This window comes from Centroberyx gerrardi, chromosome 3, assembly GCF_048128805.1.
Source record: "Centroberyx gerrardi isolate f3 chromosome 3, fCenGer3.hap1.cur.20231027, whole genome shotgun sequence".
Classification (NCBI taxonomy): Eukaryota; Metazoa; Chordata; class Actinopteri; order Beryciformes; family Berycidae; genus Centroberyx; species Centroberyx gerrardi.
The window spans coordinates 3,208,525-3,228,524 of NC_135999.1; the positions used below are offsets into that span (position 1 = coordinate 3,208,525).

Here is a 20,000-nt window from a genome sequence, read left to right on the forward strand (position 1 = left end):
GAGGCTGCGTTTTACTGTGATTTTAAAACTGCTAAGTTGAGTCATTGTTAGGCACGACGCCAGTTGGAGTAAAACCCTATTAGCGGTTTTAAACATTGTAGGTCGTGGAGTGGCTTATTGTTTTTATAAAACAGAAGTAAAACACTGTTATGATAAAAAGAAGAACAAATCCTATTTTTAGAAGCTCTATGTGCTGACTTTTGTTGTGGTAAAACATTCACTGTTAGTAGACGCTAATGCTAATGCTAACTACCGCGGCAACGATAGCATCGTAGCTATATATTAGCCCGTTAGCTTTTGTGAGAAGTATTCTGCAACGGCAGACACAGCAGTTTCTCCCAAGCATCTTACAGTATCGTGAGAGTTTCTGTGTACAAACTGTTTTATCCCAAGCAGCCTACAGTGTCATGAGTGTTTACATGATCAATAAGCACACGCTTGTTTGTTGTTTGATGTCACTAAAAGTGCGACGGCAGTAAAATCGTGAGACTGCAGTTGCGAATTCTGACCAGACTAGACTATAATAGCTAAATGAAATATTCTTCTTGAATAGCGAAACATACTGTAAGTAGCAATATGAGTCGGGATTTTCGGTTAGAAATGGTTAAATGAACTGCCACAGGTGTGCGTTTGTATCTTCTAACATTATATGATTAATATCTAAATTACCTGTTATGGACTCATAGGATAGTTTACATAGGGTATTCCACAACGGCTTTGAACGTAATTCAGCCAATCAGAAGTGAACAAGAACCGGATCTATCCAGTACGTAATATTAATTAAAGAGTAGCTAAACTCCAAAGCCAAATCTGTGTAAAGCCTGACATCTAATGGTGAAAAGTAGGGTACTGATCTGGTCATCTGCTATTGGCTGGTCTTTGGTGCCAGGTGATGTCACCTTCTATAGAGTACAACAGGTGGTGACATCACCTGGCACCAAAGATCAGCCAATAGCAGATGGCCAGTTCAACGCTGGAACATCATCAGCCAAGAGGTGTGTGTGTGTGTGTGTGTGTGTGTGTGTGTGTGTGTTCTGCCTATTCAGAAGACAAAGATGACAGGTTCTCACTCACATTAACGAGCTGAAGAGGGAGGGATGGAGGGACGGAAGAAAGAGTGAGAGAGCGATAAAACAGAGATGAGAGCCCAAGGCCAACACATGTCCCTGTACACTCCGTCGCAAAAGATGGGAGGACAGGGTATGGGTGGGTGTCTGACTGTGTGTGTATGTGTGTGTGTGTTTCTGTCTGTTTGGGCGTTAATTGTGTATGGTAAGGTCTGGGCACTCCTGATACTTTAGTGAGTCCAAATTTGATCTTGTCGTTTTTTATCATTACAATGCAGAGCAAAGTTCAGGACTCAAGCTTGTCAGGACTGTATTTGGAAACTCTTATCTTTAAGTTCCACTGTAACTGTAACACTTTTCCTGAAAAAACACATAACCTTATTTTCAATTTAAGTAATGGCAATGATGCATGAGTCTTTTAGTAGTTTTATTACATTATTGTTTTTATTACAAGTTATTTCAGAGGAAGGCATTTCCACTTTTTGTGGAAAACATTAGATCTTTTTCCTCTCTCGTGTCTGTGGTATCTCTGGTACAAAGCATCACAGACCGGCTGGGTTGGTAAACACGAGCGAGCTGTGTGCAGTTTACCGACGTCACCTTACAGGATTTCTGGGTAATGAAGTCCTCAAAATTCAGTTAGCTCTCTCTGCCATTTGTGGCCACCAACATGTGAAAATTGCATTGTGCAGCTTAAAAAAAACATCACAGGAGCAATCAGGACCAATGTTCCCTCTAATCTTGATGAACTAGACCTAATAATTTGTCATACTGAGCAAATAATATATTGTCAGTAATTTTGTCCCCAGAAATGTATTCCAGTTGTGGAAGTTTTGGTGGCAAATGATATTAGATGCAAGGACTTCAACATAGTTTATGGTTTAGTGAATTGACGGCCCTGGTCTCTCTTTCCTTCTTCCTCTCCACTTCTATGCAGCTTAAATTAGAGCATATGGATGTAAACACACAATTGTAAATGTACTAAATAAATGTACTAGCCCTGATTGGACTGCCCTCCTGAACCCTGAAACCGAGGCTCCTGTACCTACCGTACAAACCGGAGCTACAGTAGCTGCCCTTCTGTTTAGTTTCGGTGATGAATGCTAACAAGACATTTAAGGGGTTCAGTGAAGTGAAACTTTTCCACCTCCAAAGTGACAAGTGGTGAAGAGAAAGATTCGGAATGTCAAAGTATCCCGATGAGGATGCTGTACAGTCTGTGTGTGTGTGTGTGTGTGTGTGTGTGTGTGTGTGTGTGTGTGTGTGTGTGTGTGTGTGTGTGTGAGAGGCGAGCTGCTGAGTCAGCGCAAAGGCAACAGGAGGCGTAAGAAGAGGCCGGGGAATTTCCGGAGCTCCGCAGAAGAAACTCCCCAGGAGGATCCATCCTGTCCCAGTCCCTCCCATCAGCCAGCCGCCGAGGTCTTTAGTGTTTGTGTGTGTGTGTGTGTGTGTGTGTGTGTGTGTGTGTGTGTCACAAAGTGGTTATTGATGGAACTCCTACTTGCTTGGCAGGTTTCCCTGTGTCTGGGGGATTCTTAGCCCAAACTTGGTGCTGCTGTGCAAGTGTGTGTGTGAGTGCGTGAGATAGCAAGAGTTTGTGTGTGTGAGACAGAGAAAGTGAGAAAGCCTTAGTGTGTGTGTGTGTGTGTGTGTGTGTGTGTGCGCGTGAGACAGAGAGAGAGAGAGAGAGAGAGAGAGAGAGAGAGAGAGAGAGACAGGGAGCTGTACCCAAGTATGTGTGTGTAAGTGTATGTTCAACACGTGTGTGTAAGTGTGTAGTCGCTGTCTGTGCATCAGCGTATAGGTGTGTGTCCAACACGGGTGTGCATGTGTGTGTGTGTGTGTGTGTGTGACTGCACAAGTTAGTTCAAACACGTTCCCTGTCACCAGCTCTCATGTCATTCTGTAGCAGCCTGGCTAAGTTGAATGCAGTAGGCAGTCTGGCTGTCTAGTTTAAAACACACTGATTCTGCTGACTGCAATATTGGCACACACACACACACACACACACACACACGCATTAAAGTGCTTTTTTCTGTAAGGAAAGCAGCTTCGGGGAGTTTTAACAGCAGGAGATGAGCTGACGGGGATTTCAAACCCTCACAGTGTTGGGAACAGAAAGTGTGTGTGTGTACAGAAAGACACTAGTAGTGCTTGGCCGGCCGACAAGAGCTGAATACCTATATGCTGCATTCACATCACATGGGGAAGATAGGAGAAACGAGCGTCGTACTAGAAAATCCTGTTGACTTGGGAATTTGTGATCCTGATTTCTTCAGCTTTTTGAATTCTTATGTTACCAACAAGGAAATATCTGAGTATTCATTTCAAATAAAACCAATGATTTTCATCACATATGTCATTATGTGATCCCAACTCTTAAAATGCCATGGCAGGACACAACTGATCGCTTCATTTCTAATTTGTGGTTTTCACTGCAGTGTTTAGTTTGCTGTGAAACACACAAATGAATCACTCACTAATGTGCGTCAAGTGTGAAAAAAGCGGATCAGGAGCCACCAAAGTCAGAAAACAGAAAAGTTCCATCGTGGTGTTTTTCATGATGGTTTCAAAAGGATGAACGCTTCCACATTAGCAACCTGCCAAAAATAGTTAAGTCATGGAATTGTGCAGAAAATCATCAAAAACTGTTGCGTGTCACCACCTTTAGATGTCACTGAAGCACAGCTGAGCCTCAGTCACTCCCTGTCTCATTTCCCCAGGATGCATTTCACCACCCATAGACAATAACCAGGGACATTTCTACAGCACAGAGAGCAGTTCACCAGCTTGTCTAAATGTTCTTTCATTGTTTTATGTCCTATTTTCCTTTTTATTGGCTAAAGTATCCTTGGTGCATACAGTTTGCATTAAAACGCATTTGACTGAGGGTGAAGCAGCTGAGGTATGATGCAGTTTGTCATACTTGATCGTGTTAATCTATGGGTTAAAAAAGAAATATGACATTTCCATGCACAAACGTGTCCTATGTATATTGTAATGAGGTTATGAAGTTGTTTCATTTACATCCATTTGTTACTGCACCTTTGATTTACTCAAAAGCAGTTCATTTGTTAGCATTAATTCAATTTTTTTCTTCAATTTTCAAAGCTGCTCTCCTATGGTAGGTAGGTGGTAGGTTTCTCGTTATTCTATATTAAAGGCAAAAAGTTAATTATGTGTTAAGATAGTTTAGTTTGGCTGATGGATGGATTTATAGCTCCATTTATAGTTCCGAAAGAAGTGCATAATTAACGATGACAGCTGAAAATGTTCCGTCTCCATTTCATGAAAATTTATATTTTACCTTGTTTTTATGGCTGTGGAGTGTTGCAGAAACCCTCTTTTTCCAACTGCATATTTTTGACAGGCGACCTGTGGATTGTGATTTTTATTTATTAATTTATCCATTCATTTCTTGTTATGGAGGGACTAGCTGAAGTCCTGTCTGTGCGAACATCTGAGTGCTCTGGTTTGATTAATTATAGTGTGCTGTCACCAATCTCCCTTTCACCCATCAATCACTTCTGCACTACCTCCTAATTATAACCCTGAATATTCACGTTCTTGTCATATTTGTACACAAGTACAAAGATGCACAAGTCATCTTTATATGCTCTTGGACTGCCTAAAACATACTGCTGAAAAGTCAGCGTCTGAATATTATATGCGTACATATTTTATGTATTGCTTCACATATGCATACAGTAAAATCTTTTGTCTTCCTACATGTATTATGTCTGTATGTTTCTGAATATGTTTATCAAATCAACTCAAACCAAATTCAAAGTATGTGAAATTGTCCCAAGGGATTGAAATCACTCTGATTGAAAAGCGGGTTAGAAGAAATTATTAGATATTACGTAATTAGTATTGTTTATGTGTGTGTGAGTGTGTGTGTGTGTGTGTGTGTGAGTGTGTGTTTGTGTGTGTGGAGATGTGAGAAATTATTTAACTTTTCCGTTCCCACCGATCGTCACCTGTCCTGACATTGTAAACCCCGTCTGTTTACCTTTCTTGATCTGGCAAGATCTACTAGTGTTTAGGTTGTCTCTTGTCACTTGTCTTTTGTCATAAATTAACACAGTTGAGGTATTATTGCTATTACATTTAACCGTTACAGTCTAAAATTGTAGCCTAGCCTCATAGGCTTGGAGGGAGATGTAAGGAAAAACAGTTTGAAACTGGAAAACAACCATTACCTGTGTACCTCTGCATCGGAGGCTACTGTGATAAATTCACGTTTTAAGGATGTGTGAATACACTTATCCATTCTGAATGAAAATAATAAAAGACTTTAAACAAGAGAGTTGTCATATATAGAATCATTCTAAAATACAGTAGTTGACATTTATTTTTGGATTAACAAATGTGACAACAGGTCCATCATCCCATTAAATAAATCAGCGGGGATTGGAGGATTGGGAGTGATTTGGGAAAGCAAGTGGGAGTTGACCAAAGAAACCCTGAAGTGCTGTCGTTTTTGAAAAATGAAAGATTTGAACCCAGAAAAGTATTGTTACTAACGCCCACCAACTATACTACAAAGCTGCTGAGGGCGAAAAAATTCACTGCTACGACTTTACATCATAGACTTTAAATCATAGGCCACCCCCTCCGGTCTCTGACCTCACTGCATGATCAGCTAACGCTCCAGAAAGCCCCCTCCATCCTACAGGACCCCACCCATGTCCTACACAGGGCCTTCGAATGGCTGCCTTATAGTCTTCATATATGAGGCTGTACGCCTACTAAACTCCAGTCTGCCCCGGGCCCCCTCTTCCTCCCTCGCCTGGGACTAATCCCCACACCTACTGGTCTGCCACAGTCCCAGCAGCCCCCCCCCCTCTCCCCCTCCCCACACCCATTGTGCCGGCCACCACTCTTTCGCACTTTAAGACTCTTATATTATTATTACTGCTTGACATTTGATATCTGCTACACGGTCACTGCCACTGTCATGTATTGTCACTGCTGTGTACTGTACTGTCTCTGCCATGTGGCCACTGCTTGTCTATCATGTTTTGTCTTATATGTCCTGTTTGTTGTGTCCTTTTACTATGCCTGCTTCAGGAACTGCCCCTCGGGGATAAATAAAGTTTTTTGAATTGAATTGAATTGAATTACCTCCTTGCACCCGACACCCCAATCCGGTCCAGCAGCATGCCAGCCGTCACCATGCCCAGCCTGTCCTGTTCTACCTGCGTTGTTCATGTGCTTGACACAAAGGTGGGGACTCGAGTCACATGACTTGGACTCGAGTCAGACTCGAGTCACAATTTTAATTGCTTGAGACTTGACTGGATGCATGAAGAGAAGACTTGAGACTTGACTTGACTTGGGTTCTGCTGACTTGGGACTTGACTTTTGCTTTGATGACTTGAAAAGATTTCTAAAGTCTTGACAAAAGATCTTGGTCCGGATCTACTAAACGTTTGCGCCAGTGCAAATCGCATTGCGGGTGCTAAAACCTTGTTCTCTGCACAGCGCATTTTGCGCCTGAAATCATGGGTTGATCTGATCTTTTTTGCGGTTTGATATAATTGCATATGCGTTTGTGGGTGTTCCAAGGATGAAGCGCAAAATTAAGGGAGGGTTTTATGGAAATTGGCAGAGGACGTGATTTATCAAGAGGCGGTGGCCGTTAGCACCTGTTGATTGCGCACAGAATCTAAGACCTAGGAAAAGCATGTCTTATCATTTTGCGCACAGAATGGCTCCAACGAGACTGTCTCTGGAACCGGCTCTAAGATCGAGGTGACACAGTCATCTACACAGCATAACATGTAGACATTAGATCGCATCCCTATTATAATTCCAATCAGGTTTAAACGGGAATGCTGATTTAAAAATACACCATTTACGCGTCATTGGCAGAGTAGAAGAATGCGCACTCAATATGCAGACTATTACCTAAATATACAAAAAGGAAAACGCACGCTCGCACACTCTTCTCTGGATTTGCTGGCATAGCCTTGATGTAAACAATGCAGCTAAAACGTGTGCGTAATAACCTCTCCGTGGAGAGGTGTGTGTGCGGCTTCATACCTTCACCAGGTCTCCATCCCTCCCACACTGGCATCTGTGTCTCAGTCAGGCTCTCCTGCTGCTCCTCCAAGGGAGTTCAGGCTCCTCTTTGGCTTTATTTGTGGTCAGCATTTTGGTTCACCTCCTCATATCATACCAGCGCTTTTTACCTCCACTAAATCACGCTTGTGGTGCCCAACTGCATGCACTTTATTTGTTATGTCATTCCAGAGTGACTTTTTACACGTGGGTAAAACATCTCTTCTCTGCAGCTCTTTGGGGTTTTCTCTGCCACCAACACTTCCAGCTCCACTGGAGAGACATTTGTGCTTCTTTTGTCCATCATTATGTTGCCGCTAATAGGCTATTGTGCGTATTGTTTGGCCCTTATATTTGCGCATTCGCAATTGTAATTAATTATCTGCACCTCCGCTCATTTGCGTGCGCTACTTTAGTAAATACCATGCGCTGGCGGTACCAATTTCACCCGCAATTGCTTTTGTGCTGTGCCTGGAATTACGACATGTTAGTAGATCCGGGCCCTTGTGTTTGTGAAAATGACTTAGATTGAAAGTGATGAGATTTGTTCCAGCGGACGACTGAATTTAAATTCTGTTTTCTGAATTTGTATGGAATGATTGAATTTATTGAAGTTGAAACTGATTATAGAAATCAAACTCATGATGCTCTTAGCAAGTTTTTATCCTATTAAAACCATATTGCATTGAAAAATCCTAGATATTTAGTTTTCTTTAAGATATTAAATTGATACTGGACTCTTGATTTGTTCTGACTTGACTTGCTGTTCTACATTTAGACTTGAGACTTGACTTGAGACTTGACATAAATGACTTGGACTTGACTTGGACTTGACTTGGTAATCTACATGTAGACTTGGGACGACTTGAGACTTGTGCCTCAAGACTTGAGACTGACTTGGGACTTGAGCAAAGTTGACTTGGTCACACCTCTGGCTTGACATGTCGAAGATAAATGCTAACATCGCTGTGGTTCATATTTGGTGACTTGTGAAATATACATGCTTTTGAATCATATACAGAAACACATATTTAACCAGAAACACAACATTTGCCTGAGGTTTACAGCACAGCAGTCTGATCTCTTGCACATGTTGTGTTGTGTTCTGCGGCACCGGAACCCAGCAGGACCCAGGCCCAGACCGGATCCTGAGACACCGGAAAGACCAAGGCTGATGACTGGTAGGTGTTGGTCCATCTTTTGCTTTATTATCAGATTCAAACCTTTTGATGTTGCTGAATCTATTTCTGGATTGCTAAATCTACCTGAACAACAGATTTGAGGGAGCAGTATATGTTAACTGTATGTGTTTTCATTCATCAGCACTAGTGGAACTTCCACAGCACCGTGGCCAGGTGACATCTTGGAACCGCCAATGCCACTCACGAACAGCATGCAGGAGGATGGGGCTACTGCACAGCAGAGTGATAACCATCAAATTAGGTAAGATTATTTCCTCTGCTCACTCCACTCATCCCTCAGATAAGAGTGGAAGAGGAGGGAAATAGTCAAGTTAGGCCCTAATGTGAGCAGATCAGGGAGTATGTGCACTTATGTGTGAATTTTGCATGATTGTTGTAAGGCGTTGTGACAAATACAATTTGAAGGAATAGTATGCTGACAGTGCAGCTGTTTTGTTCACCACTATCAGGGCAAGCATGTCCACTAACAACAAGTTACTCCTAACAAGATAAGATCATTTTCCTTCTACTCTGGTAAAGTACCGCTCTTTAAAACTTGTATGGAGCAACAGTGACTGTATGTGTGTGTGTGTGTGTGTGTGTGTGTGTGTGTGTTTAGCCCCAAGGCTGTTCTGAACAGGACCTCCAGCTGTCCGGAGACTGTGGATGATAGTGGTGCCAAGTCGCAGTCTCTCAGTGAAACTGACATGGCTGCTGCCATAAGTGAGGTGATACCCCCACTGAACGCCACAGAGGTAGTTGTGGATAATAGTTTTCTCAAGATGGAGTCTCAGTGAAACTGACATGGCTGCTGCCATAACTGAGGCGACTCCTTCACCCAACGCCACAGAGGTAGGAATCATCGCTTGCTGAGCATGATTTATATATTAGCAATATTGTACAGCAGAAAAATTGACTCAACCAATAATGAATGTGACTATTTTTAATAAAAACAACTTCCTCTCAGGTCAGAGCTCCACCTATTCCAGCTGTGGACTCTGCCGCTGTGGACGCCACATCGGTTCCCCTGAGCAGCGCTGCTGCAGCTGCTGCTCTGACCCTGACAGAGGAACACCTGGACCACACAGAGTCCTCTCACACCACACCTGGTAGGACATATTCACCTCAACTTGTGTCTGAATTGTCCAGTCCTTCCACACTGAAGTTAATTCCATTAAGGTCGGTTGAGGCACTGACTGTGCTTTTTTGGTTTTCAGAGGTCAGCGAGCCCAAGAAGAAGAAGTAGAAGAAGAAGAAGAAGAAGAAGAAGGGAATCCGAGGCTTCTTCTCCAGACTGATGGGGGCATTTAGCCGCCGCTCTGTGCCCAAGGAAGAAGATGTGGAGTGAAGTTTTCAGTAGTGGAAAGTAATGAATTAAAAGTACTAAAAAAATTTTTAAAAAAACTACTGCTGAACTAGTACTGAAATCGTTTTTTCAAGTATCTGTACTTAACTTAAGTATATTTAGTTTTGGATACTTTGCATTTAGTTTTACTCCACTACATCTCAAAGCAAATATCTACTGCTTTTTATTGCTACATTTCTGTTGCGTTCGTTTTTTTTTTTCGACAGACCACAATATAGACCAGAATGCACTGCAGCCACAAGACATGTTGTGTTTTGAGTTAGGGCCGTGGCTTTTGCCTTTTCTCCACTGGAAAAACTCTCGCTCTCGCTCTCTTATTATGCTATCACAAAAACCAACGGCCATTTGCAGGCATGTTCTCTGGGTTGTCAAAAGGCATTCTGGGAAATGTAGGAAGTCACAAACTGAAGTAGAAGTAGACGAGGCAAGAGTAATTGCTCCTAAAATACACCTGGAATGCACTGAACATCACAGATTGATGATATATAACAGTGTAATAATATCCAAAGTTGGATGTTTCTTGCTTTTCTTAAACCAAGTGAAAAATGTCAAAGTTTCCCATGCAAATGAACATGTTTTAAGACTTTCAAGAATATTTGCCTTAGTTTAAAATACTGTCATATAATTCAAGAATCTGTCCAAGTGAAAGTACCTCAGCCCATTAGCAGAGAGTTTCACTTGTTTTCAGAAAAGTGCGATTTTCAGACTCGATAACAGACTAAACGAGTTAAGATGGACAATGGATTTTTTGCAGCGTACATTGTCTAATGCACGTCCCGAAACAGTAGCCAGAGCAGATGTGTTTATTTGACTGATTAAGTTTGAGAATTACTTAATATGTCCTCTGAGTGATGTCTTCCTGAGGACATCGGGTCCTCGCTGAGCTAGTAAGAGCTCGGCATAGTGATTCGGTTGAGAAAACAGGCACAGCCGGCAGCCTTAGTGAGATACACTAATGGAAAAAGATAGTTTTTAAGTTGGTAAATGGAAGGAGGAAAAAAGGATTTAGAGATTCAAATACAAAGCATTGTTGAGAAATACAGATACGGTTTGGAGAATCTTTCTGAGGAAAGTGTTTATAGCCAAGGAATACATAAAGCAACATTCATATGTGGATTCAATGGTGCCTGTTTATAATGTATGTGTTGGCATGTCTATATACTGTGTGTATGTTTGTATTTGTGTGCATAATGTATATTGTGAGTTTGTCTGTATGTCTCTATACCGTGTGTGACTGTATACGCCATGTGTGTGACAGCATCCTGTGTGTGTGTGTGTGTGTGTGTGTGTATGTGTCTTACCCACGGTGAGTTGACCGGTCAGTTGTCCCAGGTCGTTCCTGGCGTTGACTGTCACGTTCCTGTCAGACTGGAGGATCAACGGACTGTCCTGAGGGGAGAGAGAGAAGAAGAAGAGAGATAGAGAGAGAGAGAGAGAGAGAGAGAGAGACGTTAATAAATTACATGAGACGCTAGACGAAGTACACAATGGTGCTCGCTCACTCTGTTCACTTGTACGGCCATATTTGATTTCCGTCATACTCGGGATGGGAAACCTGTAAGACAGCAAAACAGGTAGAACCGGAGGCTGACTCACCTTGTCTTCGGACAAAAAATGAAAAAAAAATGTCCTTCACTATCATAGAGAAATGAGTAAAGCCGGAGAAGGTTCAAGTCAAAGTTCACAGCAGCTGGATTAAGGGTACAGCCATGATGTTGATCTATAATGTTAGCAGCTAGCTACTCAATGTTAAATTTATCTCCAAACCAGCTAGGTTGAATTCTTATTGTCAGCATTAACAGTCTTTATCTTTAGTATTATTAATATGCTAACATTATGCTTTAATGAAGCTTCTTTGACAGTCAAATTGTTTATGTTAGCTGTGTTTGCTAGTGAACACGAGTGTTAAGCCAGTTAAAACTGATACTGCTAGATGGCTATATAACATAAAAAGTAGCTAATGTTAGCTAACATTAGCTAACATTAGCTAACATTCTGGATCAACATCATGGCTGTGCCCTTTAATCCAGTTGCTGTAGCCTTTGATTTGGACCTTTGTATATTTGTATATTTTCAATTTATTTGTGTAAAGACCAGTTGAGTTTGCCTGTTTCCGTCTGCTTTGCTGTTTTCCAGGTAGGGTTTCCCACCCTGAGTATGACATAAATCAAATATGGCCGCCACGTGTGAATCAACCGACTGGTTTTGAAGCCATATGCTTTATTGTGTTTGGTGTTTTGTTGCCACTTTCTTGCCAGCTTTATCCAGAATTTGCCCCAGTGTCCGCCCACACACAACAAACACAGGAGCCTATATGTATTCCACAGATTCTATGTATGTAATACTTTGATTTCTTTGTCCTTCTTTACAGTGGCAAGATTTTGAAATATTCACTCATTGTACCCCATGAACTCTCTCTCTCTCTCTCTCTCTCTCTCTCTCTCTCACACACACACACACAATCTCTCTTACACTCACACACATACACATTTTCTTTTACAGTCGCTCTGACACGTACAAACACACATATGTACTGTCTCACTCTCTCTCTCTTTTCACACTCAAATACACACAGAAGTTCTCTGTATAGCCTCTCTCTCTTTCTCCTTCAATTCAGCACCGTGCAGCACAGTTCTGCTCATACTGCCAAAGCAATACTAATATTAATCGCAATAATAACAAATAGTAACAGCATCTCTCCCCTCTCTCTCTCTCTCTCTCTCTCTCCATCTGTTGCGATGCCGTACCTGTAGCACCCCGGTCAATGCCGCATTAACCTGTATAACCGATACTGCTTTAGCCTGTATCAACCTTCACAGTTCACACTCCACTCTGTCTCTTCTGCCAGCCTGCCATAACTTTGCATAATCTATTCAAATAGCATCCCGTCTGTGAGTGTGTGTGTGTGTGTGCTTGCATCTGATTGTGTGTGTGTGTGTGTGTGTGAGTGTGTTCATGTGTGCAAAAAGGCCGATTATTCTCGACTCACATGAGCCAAATGCAACCGTGACCCTCACCTCTGCTTATCTTTTTTTTAAGTCAGATTGAACCACACACGGCTCAGACACTGATTTACATTCAGCGAAGTGTGTGTGTGTGTGTGTGTGTGTGTGTGTGTGTTCCAACAGGTGCAACTTTTCAGTCTGCCTTTCCGATTATGTCCTGAAGTCAGTCTAACATCTCTCTCTTTCTCTTTCTCTCTCTTTTTCCCCCTCTACTCTTTACCTCTCTCTGCCGAATCTTCCTACTTTTACACTTTCTTTCCAACTTTTTCCCCCCTTCTCCCCTTCTTCTTCATTCTATCTCTGCGCTTAGCTCATTTTCTCTACCCCTTTCACTTCTCCCTCTCTCTCTTTCTCTCACGGTCTCTTTCAAATTGCTTATTTGTTTTGGCGGCGTGAAATGAATAGCTCGCAGGTGACCCAATTTCTCTGTTGATTTCCCCAAATTAATATCTTGCCGCGTTCCGGACTGAATTCCAAATGAGAATTGTGTTAAAATTGGAAAGTCGTTGATCCGTTGGAACGGAAAGATCCTCTTTTTTTTTAATTTTTCCTTTCCTGCCTCTTCGCTCTCCGTCTCTGTCTCTCGCCCCCTCTCTCTCTCTCCTTTTTGCTGTTTATTATGGGTGGATATTCATTGTTTTGCGGTCTGTTTACGCAAGCGGGACCAAATCTCTAATATATCACACCTGTCTGAGCTCCATTTTGGAACGTCCAGGGACTCACGGGGCGGGATGATCAAAACACACACACACACACACACACAGGTTCAAGCGCACACACACAAACGAGTAGAAGCACACAAATGTGGGGGACAAACGCAAACAGGTGAGCACGCACACAAAAACACACATGTACAAGCACACACACACACACACACACACACACATTAAAGGTACATGCACATTCACACAGATACTAGCGCTGTGTGTGAATGCAAATGAGTTTGACTGCGTGTGGGTTACACTAACAAACACACCCATGCACATGCATACACACATACAATCAGACTCACACCCACACCCAGCATACAAATGTGTGCTCAGGTGCACACACACACACACACACACACACACCACCCACTCATACAGAGTCAGGTTACAAATTTGCCAAATAACAAATGACTCCTCCACATGGCGCGCTGTGCATTGCCTCGCTCATCTGTTTCCTAACGCATGTACGCTGGATTAATTATTTTCAACGGGGCGTGTGATGGGCTTCACTATATTATCTTTCCACTCTGTTTAAAGCGATGGGCGCTTTGTAAAGCATGACAGATGTAATGTGCTCCGAATCATTCCGACTCGATGGGCAATGTGCATGAACAGGCCCGATCCCATTCACTTAGTTCAGGGCTCTGTCATTCAGAAGCGCGGCCGTGGACGGATAGACGCGTTTGATTAAACACTCGCATGCAAAATCCGGGGGAAATAAGGGCGGTAAATAGTGGATGCATATTAAACAGGTGCTAATGCCTATTTACACAACAGCTGGTTAAAGCCCAGTCATCTGACTGGCGGTGAAAGCGCTCATCTGGGCTTTATGAGCAGGTGAAACATAACTAGTCCTGTTGATGGAAAAATGAGGATTGTTTACACCGCATACTTAAAAAGTCACTGAAAGTCTTACAATCTTGCTTTTCTCAAAACAAAGGCAAAAATCTGCCAGCGGTGTGAGATAATTGCATTTGCTTCCAATGCAAATCAAATTGTTCCAGGAGTTTTCCTGGATCAAGAAGCACCACCTTGGAACGAGTGTATTGATCTGCTTTGTTTCCAGATATTGACACTTGTTTCTGTTCAGTTCTCAAAAAGGTAAAACTGCATCGGCAGTATGTGGAGTTATCTCACCCCAGATTTTTTCACTTGTTTAAGAAGGCAAGATTGTGAGACACTCTTCTATCACTCCTCTTCAAAAAATCATGGTTTACAGCACCTGAGAAAATAATTTCTACAAGTAATATCTATTCAGCATCTGGAAAATAAAAGGAACCCAAACCCAAATCTGTGTAAAGCCTGACATCTAATGGTAAAAAGCATGCTACTGAAATGGCCATCTGCTATTGGCTGATCTTTGGTGCCAGGTGATGTCACCTTCTATAGAGTACAACAGGTGGTGACATCACCTGAGAATGGCTTTACTGTACATGCATCCACACATGACAGTTGTGAATAGCAGCCTGGTATAGTTTTTGGGTGCCAGTGCAATTCTTCGTGGAGTCGGTTTCGCTAGGGTGATGTCAGCAGAAATGAATGAATTGTGTCTGCTGGATTTGATCTGTGTGTACAGTCATTTTATACCTCTGTCCTCATGAGGACCAAATGTCACCTGGCACCAAAGATCAGCACAGATTTGGATCGGGGTTTAGTTACCTTTCAATCACACGTCAGCTGCGAATTTTGACACAATCGACTTATGTCAAACGCCACAAATTGATCATGGGACTGTAAGTCTGTACTTGTTCATTGTCACATATGTGCACTATACTGATGAAATCTCTTCAGACATTGCACATACAGGTGGTAACTCTTGTGTAAAAGCCATAATACCTGAGAGGGCATTCTCCACTATGATTATGGAAACCACAGTGATGCAGGGAGCACGCATGAGTGTGTTCTGAATCCTTCCAACTCAACAGGCAGTGTACACAAACAGGCCGGATCCCATTTGATTAGTTCAGGACGCACTCAGGCATTTAGAAGAACGTGTCCGTAGACACGCTCCATGTGATTAAATGCTCATATGCAAATCTATGGAAATAAAGAGTTGTGAATAATTGCTCTAAAGTAAACAGATGCTGCTGCTTATTTATTTATTTATTTAGTTATTTATTTAGTAGTTAACAGTTGTAAGACATGCAGGTCTTACAGTTGCAGTTGTAGAGCATTGAAAACTGATATTAACACTCAGAATGAGGCTCATCAACAAATAGACTAAGCTAATACACCTTGTATTAAACCTTAAATATGATGCCTAATTTTCCTAATAGATATTATATTAAATCATGAATGAAAAAAGTCATAAATCATACTGCTAGTTGCATGTTGAGGACTGACAGTGTACAGTATATTATATCTTCATTTACACACACACACACACACACACACACACACTGACAGTTGAGTGTAGCTCTAGTTTCAGGTATTGTCATCAATCTACACAAGTAGCAAAATTATGCTGATGGTCACAGGTGAGCATGTTTCAGATCTGGTTAGACTGGTTTCTTAACTGGTGATCAGAAAGGCACGATGTGACATAAATCACCATCAATCTACCTATAACCAATCAGGACAGTGATACATATCTGATGTGATGCAGCTATGTAGGTATGTTGTCTTCACTTTGAGGATGATCAAACTCAAAAGCAAGGCTTATTCGACCTCTATTATAGTCTCTTCATTGACCTGCCTATCCTTTCTTTCTCTGTCTCTCAATTGAGTTCAATTCAGTGCCCTTTACTGACAAGACTGTTACATGAACAATATGACTAAGGCATCGAAATACAATTGGAGTTCATCAGAAAAAAAGACATATAAATAACTATCTCTTCCTCTCCCTCCATGTGTGTCCTGTTGACAACCAGGATTTCTATGACAATAAAAGGCTGCTGTGAAAAGTCACTCAAGTTGATATATTTTTAAGGCTGCTCTCTCCAGTGATTGTTAGTCGTTTGCAAGGTGTTTGATGATAGCGTGATGTTTGTTTGTAATGTCTGTTTGATGGACTTAATAGGTTTTTGCGCTCCAGCATGATAATCATTTCATTTCATGTTAGATTTCAATCAACCTGACGGTGCATACGTTTTCACTTCATCTTTCATGTCGTTTGATGTTACAAATCCAATATATTTTTTTCTGTTCTCTAGTTATTTCATTTTTTTTTTTTATCAGTTCTACTTTTGCAAATATGAGATTGAAACAACTGTGTTTTGTAAATAAACTTTTTTTTTATGTGATAGTAATATTTTTGGTCAGCAGGTAATTTAAGGTCAGTGAGAGAGAATGCATGCATCACTGTGATTCATGTTTGCTGTTCACATTAACTGGGAAATATACAGATTTAACACATTTACCACGGGAAATGGGTGCATTTTCCAAGATATGTGCACATTTACATTGGATTAGATTAGATTAGATTTGGTTAGATTACATTAGGTGAAACTTTAGTAGGATACATCAAACCAAAATAGGGTAGAAATAAGAACAGAGCAAATTGAGGGGATTATATGAACAGATGCAACCAATAATTCCAGCACTTGGGCATTTTAAGTAGAAATATATGAAAGAAAATGTGCAACAAAGGATGAGCAAAATAGCAGCAGTAGTATCAGTAGCAGCAAAACTTACTGAGACAGAAAGATAATGTGAGATTTGTGTATTATGAAATGACTGAGACAGATATATGGTTTGGTGTGCACATGTACCATTTTCTCACATTTACCATAACACATTTGCTTAGTGTTTATGCTCAATTTACTCCTCTTTCTGTGTATCTCTCTCTCTCTCTCTCTCTCTCTCTCTCTCTCTCTCTCCCTTTGTATTGTTGATATGGCTTTTGTGTTAAGTCCCTCGCTCATAAATCTCCCCCCGGCATGTGAGCGTGCACACAGGCACAGACACACAGTGTAGACACACACATCATACTCTCTCTCGCGCTGACACGACAACATACACAGCGGCGCCATTAATTCAGTTAATAGTTTAATTTCACTTTGATTATCAATACAGGCACAGGGCCGACAGCCTGGGGTAGCCAATGTAATTAGTCAGGTAATAATAAGCTGTGGACTGGTGGCTCATCATCACAGCCTCCAGCCACCGGTACAGATGGGTCCTAATAACAGCTTTCAGCTCGCCTGTCTCACTGGCTGTCTTGCTCTCCGTCTGTCTGACTATCTATCGAAAACAGCTTTGGATTCAAGGTTCGCAAGAGATATGATTGGTTCATTTCTTTAGCCGTCACTCTAATAACAGCTCTCGGCTTCCCGTCTATCTCTGCTCGCCTGTCTTGCTGCCTGACTGTCTACCTATCTACAGTTTCCATCTACACAGCAACGCACTCGAGCCTCACGAGGTACATTTGGTTAATTTCTTTTAGCCATCAACCTAATAACAGCTTTCACCTCTCCTGGCTATCTCTCTGATTTTCTGCCTCACTGGCGGACTGTCTGACTATCTCTCCATCTAAAAAGCGATGGACTTGTGCTTCACAAGAGATACTTGTAGCCGTCAATCTAATAAAAGCTTTCGGCTCCCCTGTCCATCTCTGATTGTCTGTCGCACCATCTACCTGTCTGTCTGACTATCTAAAAAACCATGGACTCGTGCTTCACAAGAGATACCATTGGTTCATTTCTTCTAGCCATCATGTAATAACAGCTTTTGGCTCTCCTGTCTCTCTGCCTGTCTCATTATCTGTCTCTGACAATGTGTTTATCAATCTAAGAAGCTATGGAAACTTGCCCTATTATACTGCCTCAGGCCATCAGGACAAATACTGTAGGTACTTATAACATACTATTAGCTCTCCTATGTCTCTCCAAGAAGCCGTCCAAGAATGTCCCTCTCCCCCCTTTAGCTGCTGTCCTTCTGCCTGTCTATCGGTCGGACAGCCTGACTGTCTCGCTACCTGTCTATCTGTCTGATTGAGTTAATCCATCAGGCTTTCTGTCTTTCTGTGTTTGTCTGTCTGTCAAGAGTCACACTGTGAAAGGACGATTAGGCGGTACTAAAGAAAGGAGGAGAGAGTTGGGGTGATAAACGAGGGCAAGGCAGAGGCACGAAGATAGATGAAAAAGAGAGAGTAAGAACAAACGGTAGACAAAGAGACAAGTGGCGAGCAAGTCCGAGGGACGGGGAGTTGAGACAGGGAAGGAGTTGTTTAAATTTATCGGTGAAGACAACTACACAGTATATAGCCCGCGCTAAAAGAGAATACTAATCAAACAGTGTGTGATAAAGTGCCCGCAGTGTCCCCCCCATTCCTCTTTCGACTTTAATTCAGCTAATTAGCAAGGGCTATTAAATAAGTGATGTGTTTGTTGGTGTGCCGTGCTAATTTGTTGTTTTCAGTCCCCACGGCCATATAACAACAGAAAATAAACAAGTGTTGCTCGTGAGCCAACTCTCTGGGTACTTGGATTTAATATCTTCAAGGGTCTTCATGAGCGTTCAGGGGCCTCATCATCCATTTAGCATGCCGTCAGTGTCCTCCAGAAGCCTTGTGTCTCCAATTTTGAGATCCAATTAATCCATTCATATCGCAAAGTGACAGCTGGCACTGCCCCCCCACCCCCACCCCAACCTCTCCCAACACCCAAGTAGGAAATGGTTCATAACCCTGAGACCGAGCCAGTCCAGTCAAGTCGGATCATTTAGAGAGCTTTGTTATTCTTTTAACAAAAGGAATTATTGCAAAGTGCTCTATAGAAAACTGAGACCACAAAACAGATCAAAAACAAGAATCAAGAGATAGAACAAGCACATCACAAGAGTTGGGACCAGAGCACCAGGCAATACAAGTGCAGCGTGGATGAAAAGTAAGTGAGCGAGACACTGCAGGGAAGTAAACCTAGTAGATCTTAAGTGTGGACTTCAAAACTGACACAATGTCTAATTCTCTGATCATGCCTGATCTAGAAAGGAGGCCCTATAAGAGAAGCCCCCCCTTCAAATGCATGGAATCACAAGGAATCCTACATCCGATGAGTACAGGTAAGATAGGGAGAAAGTACATAAGTTAGAAGTTGGACTTTGTAATAAATACCTGCATTTACAAGGAGCCAGTGAAGAGAGTCTACAACCGTAAACAGTAAAATGTTCCTGTTTTATGGTTTGCATGAGTAGTTGGACTGCTGAGTTTTGAAGAAGTTGGATATTAAGTGACATTTTTATCGGCAGCACCTTGACTCTGGCTGTTTGAGCACAACTTAGTGAATCTCAGTAAGTGTGAAGTTGGGACAGCTGGAGAGTTATGCATTGCAGTCGTCGATTCTGGAGGAAACAAAAGGACCGTTTTTTCCAGGTTGACAAAGGAGAGGTAATGCCTAATCTGTGAAATGTCTTCAGTGAAGATATGCTGTTTTGCATAGTGCATTTATCATTCATTCAGCAAATAGAATGACAACAACAGAGGACCTAAAACTGAACCCTGAGGGACACCAAAATAGGCCGTGGAACAGGCAAATGTGTTACGACCTAGGATAACAAATTATGATCTGTTAGTCAGGCATTGGCAAAACCAATTAAGATGGCCATTGCAGACGGCAACATTTTCTGAATGGTACATGAGCATGCATAATTAACAGTGTTGAAGGCTG

The 20,000-nt window shown here is 41.9% G+C and overlaps 1 protein-coding gene across 1 annotated transcript in view; it reads right to left on the reverse strand.

Moving 5' to 3' along the window:
* sgcz (sarcoglycan zeta) overlaps nt 1-20,000 on the reverse strand; it is a 192,481-nt gene that overhangs the window by 89,110 nt on the left and 83,371 nt on the right. Inside the window, exon 3 of the mRNA XM_078282019.1 lies at nt 10,982-11,069. Within this exon, the coding sequence (XP_078138145.1) occupies nt 10,982-11,069 (88 nt within the window). The remainder of the gene's footprint in view (nt 1-10,981; nt 11,070-20,000) is intronic.